Source organism: Sander vitreus, chromosome 1 (genome assembly GCF_031162955.1).
Source record: "Sander vitreus isolate 19-12246 chromosome 1, sanVit1, whole genome shotgun sequence".
Lineage (NCBI taxonomy): Eukaryota > Metazoa > Chordata > Actinopteri > Perciformes > Percidae > Sander > Sander vitreus.
Window position 1 is genome coordinate 7,528,182 of NC_135855.1, and position 14,894 is coordinate 7,543,075.

Sequence of the window (14,894 nt, forward strand, 5' to 3'; positions counted from 1 at the left end):
TTCTTGTTGTTATGGAAACAACAGGTCTGGCTACGCTGCTTGTCGTTGGTCGGCTGTCAAAAAAGCACTTGACGTAGGGTGAGGTTGAACTTTTTTCAACTTCAAAAAAGAAGTCGGCGTGGCGTTTAAAAAAGCGCTCAGGGCTTTTTTGAAAACACGGTTTACTCCATAGGATTATAATGTACTGTAAAACAGACGCTGGCAGCTTAGACGCCATGTGTGAACATGGCCTTAGATAGGATCACTCAGGGTGGATTTTAAAACCAGGTGAAAACAGGGTGTAAGATGCTGCTCCAGAAAATATTTTGAACTAGCTGTGCATCCACAAATATCAGTGTGGTTGCATTTATTTTTTTATTTTATTTATTTAGGATCCCCATTAGTTGTTACCGTAGTAACAACTATTCTTCCTGCGATCGACACAAACGATAAAACAAAACAATCAACGTTACATTAATACTTCCATATTATCAATACAAGAAATACTATATAATTAATAATTCCACATTATTAATAAAATATAGTTATATATAGTTATATTACCTTCACATTTGCTTCTCAACAAATGTTTGACACAAGTAACCAATGGACACATTGGTTACTAGGCCGGAGGTCTAAAAAACTACATAGTTGTAGTTCACACCTACATGTCACCTTCAAGAACTCCGATTACCTATTGGCTGGGGTCCCTGAACGCAGCAGGGGTCCGTGCCCAGGTGACCGGGGATATAAATACTCTGGTCACCCACTTCTCATTGTCACCCACTGCACGCGAAAGCTGCTAAAGGGTGCTCTCCTCTGTGCTCTTAGATGGCAACCTTGTTGCTGAATGAAGGCCCACAGTCAAAGTTTGTACTCAAATTAAATAGTTTCATTTTCCGGACAAGTGGACTATTTTGGGTGCTCTGGGAACACCTTGTATCCTGTGGAAACACGCATTGTTTTATCTCTGCAGAAGAGAAAACAACGTTTCCTCTACAAGAAATTGGACGTGGACACCGCTTTTCTTCTCAAGTCGACTGAATTGGTTCTTCACTGCCTTTGGAGAGAAACCAGGTTTTTCCGTGAATCACTGACGAGTGAGATGGATCAGTTTTGTTTACTGTGGCGCATCTATGGAACCAAACAAACGGGAACACACACAGTAAGAAGGCTTACGTTTATGGGCAGATAAATATAGGTGTGTGTAATTAATGTCAGTAACCACTATTGCTGCGACTTGTTACTACATTGAATGTGTTATTAATTAGTAAATGCTACCGTTGCAAATGTCTTACAATTAATATGATTGTGACCACCGAGTCCAATTTAGCTGTGAATGTACTGGATCACGGTACTTGTTAATAGTCTGTTTGATACTGTAGCTTATTGAAACTGTAATGCTACACTGCTATCTCCCGCCGCAGAGAAGTTAGTTACTGTACAAGCGAGATAATAAACCTTCCGTTCGTCACTCGAACCACAGCACCGCGACGTAACAAGACCATTACCTCGTGGCCTTGTGTTGGACAAAAGGATCGGTGATTATCGCCGCAAGAAGTCAGCAGTTGGCCCACGAGAGGCTGAGTAATAAACATGCCTCTCGTTAGACAACTTCTCAGACCCCTGCCATATCGTCAAGTTAGGTTAGAGTCCTGAGTGAACGAGAAGTTTGGTTATTATCACTTTCTGGAAAATCAAGATTCCAAGTGTCTTTCTTTCTCTAAAAAGTGTGCTTTGCTTTCCTCTTTACACACTAACGCACGCATACACATACACAGATCAGCTGACGGCCACCCCATAGTCATGCGGTATTGCAACAAAGTATTACTACCCGCCATCTTGGGGTTAAATAGCCTGCTTGTGTATTTCTTCGAGTAGCAATTTTGTGCCTTGCGCTAAAAACTACAAAGAGCCTCAAATCTCGCGGTGTTTCATCCGCCATCTTAATATCACGTGGCTTAGCTACCCACGTGATCTCGTCACCTCTCCCTCTTTCTCACACACACACACACACACACGTTCACTTCATAAATACTGTATGAGATAAATTAATCAAATTAATTAAGATCTGTATTTTCAAAGAGAACACCACCTATTAGACTGTTCACAGTTCGGTTATTGGTCGCTGATTCCAGGGTGGTGCCCCGTTTTGATTGTTTGTCAATTTGGTAAAGTTATTAATACACATATTCATAACTTTATATTTGATAAATTGCTAATAATTGAATCTGTGTAACCCTTCCTAATCCCCAACAGTACTTAGGTAAACAACACAACATTAATCCACATTCACATCCCCACTATCATATGCAGTTAATGATGATTTTGTTTTGACTAATTGCTAATTTTACTCCCTTTTTAAAACCGATCTCACTTGTAATCTGTGTTAAATGCAGTGGTAATATGTTCCAACTTGACATGCAGTCAGAAGAAGAAGAAAATGTATTATTCGTCACATACAACTGACAGTACAATGTAATGAAATGCAATCTCTGCATTTCACTCATCCTAAGCATTAGGGGCAGTGGACAGCCACATAATGCGTCTGGGGAGCAACTTTGGGGTTCAGTGTCATGCTCAAGTACACTTTGACATGTGGCCGAAGGGAGCCTGGGATCGAACCACAAGTCTTGTGGCCAAGGGCCGACCCACTCTACCTCTGAACCACAGCAAGCTTTTATCAGTACGCCCATATCTTATACGTCATGTAAATGAGAAATCGGTTTTCTGAAATCTGGTTAGAGGATAAGAGAAACCTAATTTCCCCAGCTAGATTCCTCTGGGATTTCTTGGCCATGTATGCAGGAAGCACATGACAAAGACTTCAAACAGGTAAAGTAAACCTGAGCAGCATGAAGAAGCTAATCACATGAAGCAAGACCTGGTATTCAAAATAATCAAAATAACTAATGAAACTACAGCAACAGAAAGAAACATCTAGGAGTCAAAATAAATTGGTTCCCACTGCTTAAAATTGGACTATTGGTAAAAAAATCAGATACATTGGCACTGTGAGGAAAGTCCTCTCACTGCAGAGTCAGTATGTCAAACACAGATACACAAAAAAAGAAAAGAAACTAATTCTGATTACTGATCTGCATGTAAACACATACTCCACTCACTTGTAGGACCTGTGTTCCCTGAGTAAGCTCACTTTTTGTTCAAAAATAAACAGTTGAACATGGAGGAAAATTACATATTTGATAATATGAACTGGAGAAAAGGAGCAAGCCATGTTGGAAACGACCGTGTTTCGGGTTACTTCAGGTAGGTACTGTTTCAAAATATTTTGAATTAATTGGTTATTTCATTCAAACTTGAAAAAGTAACAGCCCTATTATTTATAGTGAGGATGAAAACAGCGGCCCAAGCAAGAGGGCTTAGACCACATTTAATACATTTAGCATTCATTAGGATCCATTCAGCCGAGGAAGAGCTGGCTACATACCTGGTGACCAGCACAGCAGTGTCCACTGGTGGGATGTCATCCCTTCCCCCAGGAACATGGTTGGTGCCGAGGTACCGGGGCCCCCCAAACTCTTGATATTGCCAATGACAGAAGCTCTCCAGAGACCTTTCTCCATGATGGCCCACCTTTAGCTTCTCCTGAACAACAGATTCAAAGCAAATTCACTTCATCCATCATGGTTTTTTGTCACACATGCTGTGCTGGAAACAGTTTCCTATCATGGAAATAGTTCCCTATATAGTGCGTTTGCCATTTTGAAGTGGTGTTCGAATTCTCAGGGGTTAATTTCATTCACTATATAGCAGGGGTGTCAAACTCAACTTCACTGAGGGCCACACTGGGAAATGAGAATCACTTAATAAGGAATAGTGTTTAGTGATGCTTATTCAGTATTGTTATACATTATTTAAGTGTTAGTTAAGGTGCATATGTTCTCAATTTTACAATAAGGATACCAAAGAGCATTAATAACTTTTTCGTTACGGTTTAGTAATGCTTAATCAGTATTATAAATTAATCAAGTGACCAGTTATGGTTACGTAATGATTATATAGCATGGACAATAATTTATAAGTTGGGCTTTCAGTTAATCAATCAATACCTTAGTTAACATTAATAACATTTGTAAATGATTTTGTTAGCCGTTATTTCCAGTTTAGGCTTTTTAGTACATTAACTTATGTTAAAATATACACCTTATTTAAATGTTATTAATAATTAGTTAAGGCGTGTTACTGCTTTAACTAATGGTAAAATAGACACCTTAGTTAACTGTTAATAACAGATAGTCAAGACTTGTTACTGCGTTAACTAATGGTAATATAGACACCTTAATTAACTGTTATTAACAGTTAGTCAAGGCTTCTTACTGTATTAATTAATGGGAAAATAGATACCTTAGTTAACTGTGATTAACAGTTAGTAAAGGCATTAACTAATGGTAAATAATGCATGTACCCTTATTGTAAAGTGTTACCTCCTTTTTCATTGGTGATGGTTTGCCCCGCCCCCTACACTTGGTACAACATTTGCAATACACCATTTCTAAGCTGCACACTCCACCATGCACACTGTGTCCGACGGTTGCGCAAATGCACGGCCGGGTGGAGCGGCGTCCGCCAGTAACCCCGACCCCCAAGGAGGTGCGAGGGCCCTTCCAATGTTGCTTTGCAGCTTTTATTTGACATTGACTTGCATCCTTTCCACACAGACAAAAATGAAACATGCGCGGCACCATGAGTTGTCAGTTATAGCCTAATGTTTGCCCCCTCTGTTTAAGCTTTATGTAGAAAAATAGCAAAAACAACAACAGTTGTGTTTGTGATGCTTTTGTGGTTGTAAATAGAACTTTCAACCCTAATTCAATCTCCCCCATCGTAGCAATCCACAGACAGAAGGGAACCGATGGGGGAGACAAGGGACAGTCAACGAGAGCTCCAAGCCATATAGCCTGAATGGAATGATCCTTTGTTTCAAATCCACATTTTCCACCTCTGCGACAATTTGACTGTGAGCTTGTCAGTCGAATCAGGCTTCTTAGATTGAATCGTCAACTATTCGGGGTCACCCATACTAAATAGGTCTCATATTTTCATATAATTTGTAAGTGGCAAATCAACAGCCAAGCACTAATATCAGCATGGAAACAAGCTCACAATGACAATGCTAGTCAAGTCTTAGTTTGGCGTGTTAACATGCTAATATTGAGCACTAACAAATCTAACAAAAGCAGTGAAAATTAAGTGCAGCTGGGGGTAATGGGAATGCAATTAGTTGTGTGGATATTTGGTCATAAACAAAACATATTGAGTGTTGAGTGTACCATTACATCTCTATTGTAGAGGTATCAAACTGTGTCAAAAAGAATGAAAAGTCAGGCTTACTGGGCGTCTGTGAAGCAACACCAGCTTGGTGACACGAATGTTGATCCTGACTCCCAGACTGTGGTGGTGGAACATGTTGTAGACCTGCAAAAGACAGAGCAACACTACTACAGATTTCACCAACAGGTGTAAAGGACAGACTAATGAGTAAGGGTGTAGTTAGCTGCAGCCACTCAAAAGATAGCATGGCAACTGCAGATGCAGGAGACCCATGGACAGAACTTGAACCCCATCCTCTTTGTTGACAACGCGAACGTTGTCAACAAAAAAGCCACAGTTTGCAAGCTCTGCTATGTGCGTGTACCATATTCTTCCACTGGCAGCACGACTAACATGGCACGGTATCTCAGCAGGCACCACAAAAACATTGATTTATCTATTAAGTAAATTATCTGTGTGGCAGTGTTTCCCACACAGACTAATTTGTGGCAGTGCGCCACAGAATCAACACCGGCCACCACATATTGCGTTTCATTATTCATTTATTCTTTTCAACACTATTTAAAACACGCAGCGTATTCGTTCAGCTACATTTCCTTTCCCTGCTCTCCCTCCGTCTCTCTGTCACTCACGCGTCTCACACCCCCCACACACACACACACACACCCCTCCGTGCACACTGCATCCGTCTCCATAAAATCTAGATTATCCCTAGAAGCGTGGAAGCTTGGCCTACTTGGTGCAGAGAAGACGGCTAGCGAAATTCACTGTGTGTGGTATATGTTCAACTGTTCGGATTGCTATTTAAAACACGCAGCGTATTCGTTCAGCTACATTTCCTTTCCCTGCTCTCCCTCCGTCTCTCTGTCACACACACACCTCCGTACACACTGCATCTGTCTCCATAAAATCGAGATTATCCCTGGAAGCGTGGAAGCTTGGCCTACTTGGTGCAGAGAACACGGCTAGCGAAATTCACTGTGTGTGGTATATGTTCAACTGTTCGGATTGCTATTTAAAACACGCAGCGTATTCGTTCAGCTACATTTCCTTTCCCTGCTCTCCCTCCGTCTCTCTGTCACACACACACACACCTCCGTACACACTGCATCTCTCTCCATAAAATCGAGATTATCCCTGGAAGCGTGGAAGCTTGGCCTACTTGGTGCAGAGAAGACGGCTAGCGAAATTCACTGTGTGTGGTATATGTTCAACTAGTTTAAGACACTTAATTGTTGAGAGAAGACTAGGACATGGCTGTTTTATTGTTCTTGTTTGTTTTGTTGTGAACTTGAATGTCATCTTCTGTGAAGAAGACTGCAGTTACAAAAGAGAAAGTAGATGGCAGGTTATTTTGCTTAAGTTTCCAATTGACTGAAGATATAAGTTATTGTTACATTATGTTGTTAATAAATGTTTTAAATTTGACATGTAGTGTGGTACATTGCGAACAAAGGTCAGATATGATATTGCATAAAAGTCTAGTCTAAAAATGGCATAGCAACCTGTGCTTTAAAAAAAATAATTGTAAAAATCGAGCATCGAATCGTGACTTTACAATCGAAAATGTAATCAAATCAAGGATTTGGAGAATCGTGACACCTCTACAAATGAGCAGAGAAGTGGTCCAGTTTTATGATGATATCCTTTAAAAAGAGAGACACTAGCCACAGACACAGTCATTTTTGTTCAGTGTTTAACATATACAGTAAGCCTTTAATTCAGAGTGCTTGTTGCCTTCTTCTGGCTCTGGGCCTCCGTCTCATGGAGGCTGGTAATCTGTTGTGGTAATGCCATCGAGACAGGAACAGCTGAGCCAAGAGGCAGAGACACTTTCTCATGCATGCATTTAAACGAATCATAGACTGTAAAAATAATGGACGAAGCTTCCGGGTCTGAGAAGTGAAGCCAATGCTGAAGTGCCTTAAAGCTGCATTCTATCTAATTTCCAGCAGGGGGCGACTCCACTGGCTCCAAAAAGAAGTCCGTTTCTATAGAAGTCTATGAGAAAATGAGCCTACTTCTAACTTGATTTATTACCTCAGTAAACATTTTCATAATAAGTTTATGGTCTCAATCGCTAGTTTCAAGTCTTCGATAAAGCGTGATATTCATTTAGTAAATTATGGTTTTATTTTAAAATAGACAATAAAGCAGGGGCTGCTTCAGGACCTTAGGCTTAGCATTGCTAACCATGGCACTGTGTACATTAAAATAGACCTGAACCTGTTTTATGGTGTTGTCTGTGTTTTGTTTTTTTACGATTATTTTTGGGGTATTTTGGCCTTTAATGGATAGAACAGTTGCAGACAGGTAAGTGGGGAGAGAGGGAGTAGAGAAGACATGTAGCAAAGGGCCACAGGACGGATTTGAACCCTGGGCTGCTGCGGTAAGGACTGAGCCTTGGTACATGGGGCGCACGCTCTACCTGGTGAGCTACCAGGGCGCCCTAAGTGTTGTCTGTGTTTTAGTCTTAAATTTTGACCCTCTTAATGTGTGTTTTCACACAGACACAAGCTGGCGTCTGATCAGCTCCGACTGGGTCACTTGGAGGACAGCTCATTCCAACATGGAACAACCAAAGAAAAAAACATATTTGCTTATCTGTGCAGATTTGGCTGTAAAAGTCCAGGTCTTGAGATATCTATCCAACAATACAATGAAGGTGATTAGACTTCATTCATGTTGCTCAGTATTGAACAATTACAAACAAATTGAGCATCAACATCTCTTTCCAGAAACAATATCCCTGTTGTTCTGGATAATCCACAGAACCCACTGGGGACAGTTAGGGACATCAACCAAGATGGCGCCACAGAAAGGTGACACGCTGTGTTGGTGCGCATTGTTTTGTTTTGTGTTTTAACTCTGTTTTCTGCGATGGTACCCGGATCTCATTCACCAAAGAAGAGCTCGTGAACATCAGGGGAACAACACCAGCCAACTTATTTCCTACATTTCTTCTCCCTTCACTGGAAATTTTGGACATTCTGGTCAAAGGTGTGCTCACCTTTGCTCAAGCAGTGAGGCGCCGGAGGAGAGGGAAACGGGCCAGTGCGCCTGTGCGTCTCCCCCAGCGAGGATTACGCACACCGTTACTGGGAATATCCCTCTCTAACATGCGTTCACTGCCCAACAAACTGGAGGAATTACAACTGCTGTTGGTGAGAAACAGGGACTTGTCTTCATCTGCTGTTTTGTGCTTTACGGAGGCGTGGCTTTGTGGATTAATACCCGGACTCTGCGCTGCAGCTGGCAGGCTTCCAGCTCTTCAGGGCGGACAGAGACACGGATCTCTCCGGAAAAACTAAAAGGTGGAGGAATCTGTTTCTACATCAACAGCGGCTGGTGCAACAACGTGACAGTGATCCAGCAGCAATGTTCTCCTGACCTGGAATATTTCATCATAAACTGTAAGCCTTTTTATTCACCCTGTGAGTTCGCTTCATTCATTCTGGTCGGTGTTTACATCCCACCGCAGGCCAACGTGCAGGACGCACAGCGAATGCTCGCGGACCAGATACTGTGTGTGGAGCGGACCAATCTGACCACATCATGGTCCACCTGATCCGCGCGTACAGGCAGAAACTAAAGCTTGGGGCTTTGAAAGACAAAAGGACAGTCCTGAAACCATCCCCCACGACACCTCCCTACAGCTCCAGCCACTGTGCATCACCTCCACCTCCCCCACCTCAGCAGGGGCCTGGGCCCCCCCACCAATGCCCACCTTAAAAAGATCCCCCCCCTCCACCCCCACCCCTGACCCACCTCAGTGACCACTCTCTCCATCCACGAGAGGGACGTCAACAGACTCTTCAGGAGACAGAACCCCCACAAAGCTGCTGGACCGGATGCTGTCTCCCCATCCAGCTTGAAGCACGGCGCTGATCAGCTGTCTCCAGTGTTCAAAGACATTTTCAACACCTCACTGAAGACATGCCATATGCCAGCTTGCTTCAAGTCCTCTACTATCATCCCTGTTCCCAAGAAGCCAAGGACCACAGGACTTAACGACTTCAGACCCGTCGCCCTGACCTCTGTGGTTATGAAGTCCTTTGAGCGCCTTGTGCTTTCCCACCTCAAAGACATCACTGACCCCATCCTGGACCCCCTGCAGTTTGCCTACAAAGCCAATAGGTCTGTAGACGATGCAGTCAACTTGGCCAATACCATCATCCCGGCTCTGCTTCAGGAGAAGCTCTCCCAGCTTGGTGTGCCTGACACCACCTGTAGGTGGATCACTGACTTCCTGTCTGACAGGAAGCATCATGTGAAGCTGGGGGAACACGTCTCCGACTCACAGACCATCAGTACCGGACCCCCTCAGGGCTGTGTTCTTTCCCCTCAGCTCTTCTCCCTGTACACCAACAATTGCACCTCCAGTCACAAGTCTGTCAAGCTTCTGAAGTTCGCGGACGACACCTCCCTCATCGGACTCATCTCTAATGGTGACAAGTCCGCCTACAGGTGGGAGGCTGACCACCTGGTGACCTGGTGCAATCATAACAACCTAGAGCTCAATGCTCTGAAGACAGTGGAGATGGTTGTGGACTTCAGGAAGAACTCAGCCTCACCTGCCCCCATTACCCTCTGTGACTCCACAATTGACACTGTGGAGTCTTTCCGCTTCCTGGGAACTATCATCTCCCAAGATCTCAAGTGGGAGCTGAAAATCAGCTCCGTCATCAAGAAAGCACAGCAGAGGATGTACTTCCTGTGGCAGCTGAATAAATTAAACCTGCCAAAGACAATGATGGTGCATTTCTACACAGTTATCATTGAGTCCATCCTCACATCCTCCATCACCATCTGGTACGCTGCTGCCACTGCCAAGGACAAGGGCAGACTGCAGCGTGTCATTCGGTCTGCAGAGAAGGCGATTGGCTGCAATCTGCCGCCACTCCAGGACCTATACACCACGAGGACTCTGAAGCATGCTGGTAAGATTGTGGCCGACCCATCCCACCCTGGACACAAACTCTTTGAGTCACTCCCCTCTGGCAGGAGGCTGAGGTCCATCAGGACCAAAACCTCATGCCACATGAACACTTTTTTCCCATCCGCCACTAGCCTTAACAAGGCCCGGAACCGACCCCGACTCTCCCCACACTCCACCTCTGGCTCCTCCTGATTCTGATTATCATGTCATACTACTACTTTGGTTAAAAAAAAAAAAAAAGTAGGTCCAGTTCTAAATACACTTAAGGAAATGAGTATTAGGAGGCTGCCCCATCTTCTAATGACAGTGGGTAGTTTTACAGTCCTTCTTAGCCACTGACTTACTGCTGTGTGATTTATGTAATGTAAATTATTGGAACTAATGGCTTGAATTGTGACAATACAAAGAGAGAGTCATTTATACCAACATTTTCTCTGTGTTGTCAATTTTTTGATGGCAACAATGAATTTTAACTTAAGGGTTAAGGATGATTTTATTTATAATACATAGTTACAAATAACCAAAACATTTTACAAATTCTTCTCTGAAGTTCACATTTCACATACGCCTTTTGCTACACAAAAGTAATTTCTCACTGACAGGATAGGACTAATGAGTAGTGGAGCGGCAAAAGTATGCAAACAGAAGTTTGAGGCATTTCTACGTCCATTTATGGCGAACTGCAGGAGTGGAAATTAGGCTTCTGTGTGTGCACCCATCTCTACAATGATTAAGATTTATTAAACAGAACCAGGTGTAGGTGTGGCTTTATAAATCTGACAAAAAGAATGCATATGCATATTTCTGTCTTTGTGTGTTTATTTGTGAATCTACACAGTTTTATGTTTTATGCATTTGGCCCGTATAGCCTGGTTTCCAGCAGTTCATACCAGGCTCGAAATGGAACCCACCATTGGTTATGCGGCAGCATTTCACATTCCGTTGCCCAATAAGAATTCAAAATCTCAACAAAAGACACTTGAAAAAAAGACACTAAAAAATGTATTGACAGAAAAGAGGAAGAGGAGAAAACAGCTAAATCAGCTAGGGCAGTGCAGGCGGAGCATCAAGACCACTGTGGCTGCAAGGCAGATCATTTTTTGAGGGGTATAAGTCCAAACTGAGCTTCACAATATTCATAGGACGAGACAAGAAATATGTGAAAACCAAATGTAAGGGGCATTTATAATGTAGAGTGAAGTGCTGCCTTTCTAAGGAACTTTTCAAAAGAGGAGAAGATACCAAAATAGTTTACTCAGAAGATATAGCATTTATTAAACATCAATTATCCAACAGTATGACCTTTTTCCTCTTTTCTTTTGTAATGTCCTTTTAGTTGTGGAAATCAGTATTTCTCTTAGTTTTCAACCCTTTTCGACATCGGTTGAGAAAAAAAAACAGAAAAAAAATAAAATGACCTCAGAGCTCTGTTGTTTTTTTTAAAAGTGTGGTGAGATTTCACGCTTATCTGTACGATGCAAAGAAGAAACGGTGAGTAGAGGCAGTCCGTGTTGCAGGCGAGATGATCATCCACCCCTCTCCCTCTCTCCCCCTAACCCTCTCCCTCTCCCAGCAGGGCAATATTCAATTACTCTCTCAATAACTACCAGATCTGGGAATATAACTCTTATTCATGAATTGTAGTAGCTTAAATTCTTATTTTCAATACACACATGAAACTCAAGCACTAGCATACCAAGTAGTAACATAGCATGGAATAACACTTCAAATCATTAAACTCATGTTCAACTCCGATTGGTTTTTTAACTTACGCAGTACACATATCAATACATTTTCACACAATGTATTAAACAACTGAATTAACAGCAAAAAAATAGAAAAATAGAGATTACTGAGTCAAGCACGCAAAGTTAACGCATATATCACGTTATGTCTGCTAGTAACACAACTGACGAACACGTGTAAAACACTCACCGGAGAAAAAGAATAGAAGTAAATAAACTGCCCTTTTTCTCTGCTTTTCCTTCCTTAGAAGTAGATTTGGTGGGAAAAAGCTTTTAACTAGCTCTTAAGTCTTATTTCTGACTTCCTTTCACTGAGTGTGGAAAATCCAAACATGGCTTCAGGTCACTATCGTTCCGTTGCTTTTTTTCCCTTCTTCTTCTTCTTCCTTCTTCTTCTTCTCTCTAACCTACTCCACCTACTGGACAAATATGGTGTGCAAAGAAAATATAACTACAAGTAATCAAGAATACATTAATATAATATTAAACTAGAAATAACCTAATCCTCTTGTAGGCTATTTTCGAGTGGGTTACACAAATTATAATTTTTTTTTTTTTTTTTTTTGTATAATGTATTTTCAATAACACCTCTAAAAGTTCTAGTCTATTGAATGAATGCTTTACACCGATTCTATAAACTAAATAACATTTGAAGTTGGACTTCATAAACCCTTGGAAGAGGAGTCAGAAGAATGAAGGTGCGATCACACCACCATGTGGAAACTTGTCGCCTCCAGTCATTAAATGAGAAGCGGGTTTGATAATGGCGGTAGGGGTATGAAGTGGTTTTTGCTCACATGAACACGCACAGATTTTGCTCATACGCCCATGTTCACCGTGCTGAACGTCTGGTGGTAATCGCCGGGTGACAGGAGCCGCTTTTAAAAGAGCTTGGGAAACACTCTTGAAGGTAGGCGGTTGCCAGGGTGGTTGTCAAGGCGGTTTGAGGGTGGTAGTAGCTCAGTCCGTAGGGAGTTGGGTTAGGAACCAGAGGTCGCTGGTACAAGTCCCTGTACAGACCAAAGTACGGTGTGTAGACTGGTAGCTAGAGAGGTACCAGTTCACCTCCTGGGCACTACCCCCCCCCCACCCCCTCCCAATGTATTATTTTATTGCCGCGTTGTTGTTTCTGGGATTCTTACCATGTTCATGACTGTCAGCAAGAACCTCTGTGCCGCCTCGGCCCCGTGGTACTGCACCATGTCGGAGTCTGCCACCACCACTGTCTCCACTGTGTATGCTTCATGCAAGCGAATGACGTTTCTCTTGCCGCGACCCTCCTCATCCACTTTTGACATCTTCTTCTTCTTCTTCTTCCCTACCACAAACAGGCAGAGAGACAGACAGGAAGACCAAGGTTAGAACAACCCTGGAGGTAAAAGTAACACGGGGACTGTTGCTGTGACTGAGGAGCCTTTTTCACACTCCAGTGTCAATTCACTTCAACTAAAGCAGATGTCTAATGGAGCAGTGCACTGAGCTGGACTGAATTACAGAGCGGTCTTCTACTATGCTGAGTCATTCAGTAGGAGTTTGTGATAAAGTGATAGCTAGTGATATATCTGTCCTATTAGACAATCGTTGAGAAGGCTTTTTAACAGCTAAAATGACGTCCCCACTTTGAAGAGCATCGAATTAGAATGGTCGTAGGGCATATGCGGTGACCTTATAGGACAAATCAATTATTGCACTGCGTGAAAAAAACATATTCCTTGATTCCTTATTTGATTTTATTTAGACCAATGTGTTGAGACAGTAGGGTTCCCCGTCTCGAGAGTTTTGGCAAAACTGCAGAATTGCCCAGCAAAAACAGTTGAACCTCGTCCAACTTCCGCCACAACACAATGCAACACCACCGAGCAACGTGAGCATCAACACAACCTGTAAAATAATCTGTAATGAGATATATGCTTTTAAACTTATCAGTGACGGCCTATTATTAAAACCAGCCTTCCATCATCGTATTTCATCTCCAGTGCCATCCCCCACCATTTGCGGCCCTTTGCTTTTTTTATTCAGTCATTAGTCATTTTAGTCAACACCCACTAACATTTAAATCAGACTAGCAGTGTTTTTCCTAGGTTTGTGAAAGACTTACTGTAGGTGCAGGTATTTGGCATATTTCAATAAAAAAAAACATTTTACATAATTTTGGACCATTATTATTACCATATATGTGTCTAAAACGTTGGAAAAGCTAGAGCAGATAATTAGTAAATAACACACCAAAAGCTTAAAGACATAACTTGCTAAAGAAGTCCACTTTCTCCTATCCAGGGATGTTGTGTGGACTAGCCAGACCTTCCATCTGTTTGGTTTACGGATCAGTGACATACCTAATATAGCTTTTCCGGGATACGTTTGAATCTCAGATTACAGGGAAGTGCACAGACATCTTCACCTTCAGGAGAGAGATGTAACATTTTTGAGTGGTGGGGGACTTTAAATAAAGGGGAAAAAAAGATCTAGTTATACATTGTGAATAAAAAGGAGGAAACCAGGAGACACAAACACAGAGCTGTGTCTGATAACAAACATCTGCAGGCAGATCAATCTAGATAAGTCCTGAAATCTTGGAGCAGTCCCTGAACAGATGTTTACAATACATGTCATGTACATGTTTCCATCTCTCCTGGTTTGGCTCATGTCTAGTTTTACATCAAACTCACTAGCTTGCTGGAGGTCCCTTTTTCTCAGCTAACACACTCATGTTCATTCCAAAATGCTACTACTCTGTAAGGACTGGAATCTAACTCTGATTCTCCACTGGGCATGTCTGTGCTGCGTTCCGGCTGCGCCGCTGTTTTGTTCCGTCCTTCGCCACGCGCCATTCCACACCGGGCGTACTTTACAGAACAATCAAGTGTTTATTAAGCTAGTATCTACCTTCCACTCCAAGCACTCCTGCAATTAAACTTTAGCCTTCTCTTTTCTGG

General features: G+C 42.4%; 1 protein-coding gene across 1 annotated transcript in view; it reads right to left on the minus strand.

The window, feature by feature from the left end:
- adamts17 (ADAM metallopeptidase with thrombospondin type 1 motif, 17) overlaps window positions 1-14,894 on the minus strand; it is a 142,090-nt gene that overhangs the window by 96,153 nt on the left and 31,043 nt on the right. The window contains exons 4-6 of the mRNA XM_078257875.1: window positions 13,101-13,276; window positions 5,335-5,418; window positions 3,431-3,588 (exon numbers count right to left, since the gene is read on the minus strand). Coding sequence (XP_078114001.1) covers window positions 3,431-3,588; window positions 5,335-5,418; window positions 13,101-13,276 — 418 coding nt within the window. The remainder of the gene's footprint in view (window positions 1-3,430; window positions 3,589-5,334; window positions 5,419-13,100; window positions 13,277-14,894) is intronic.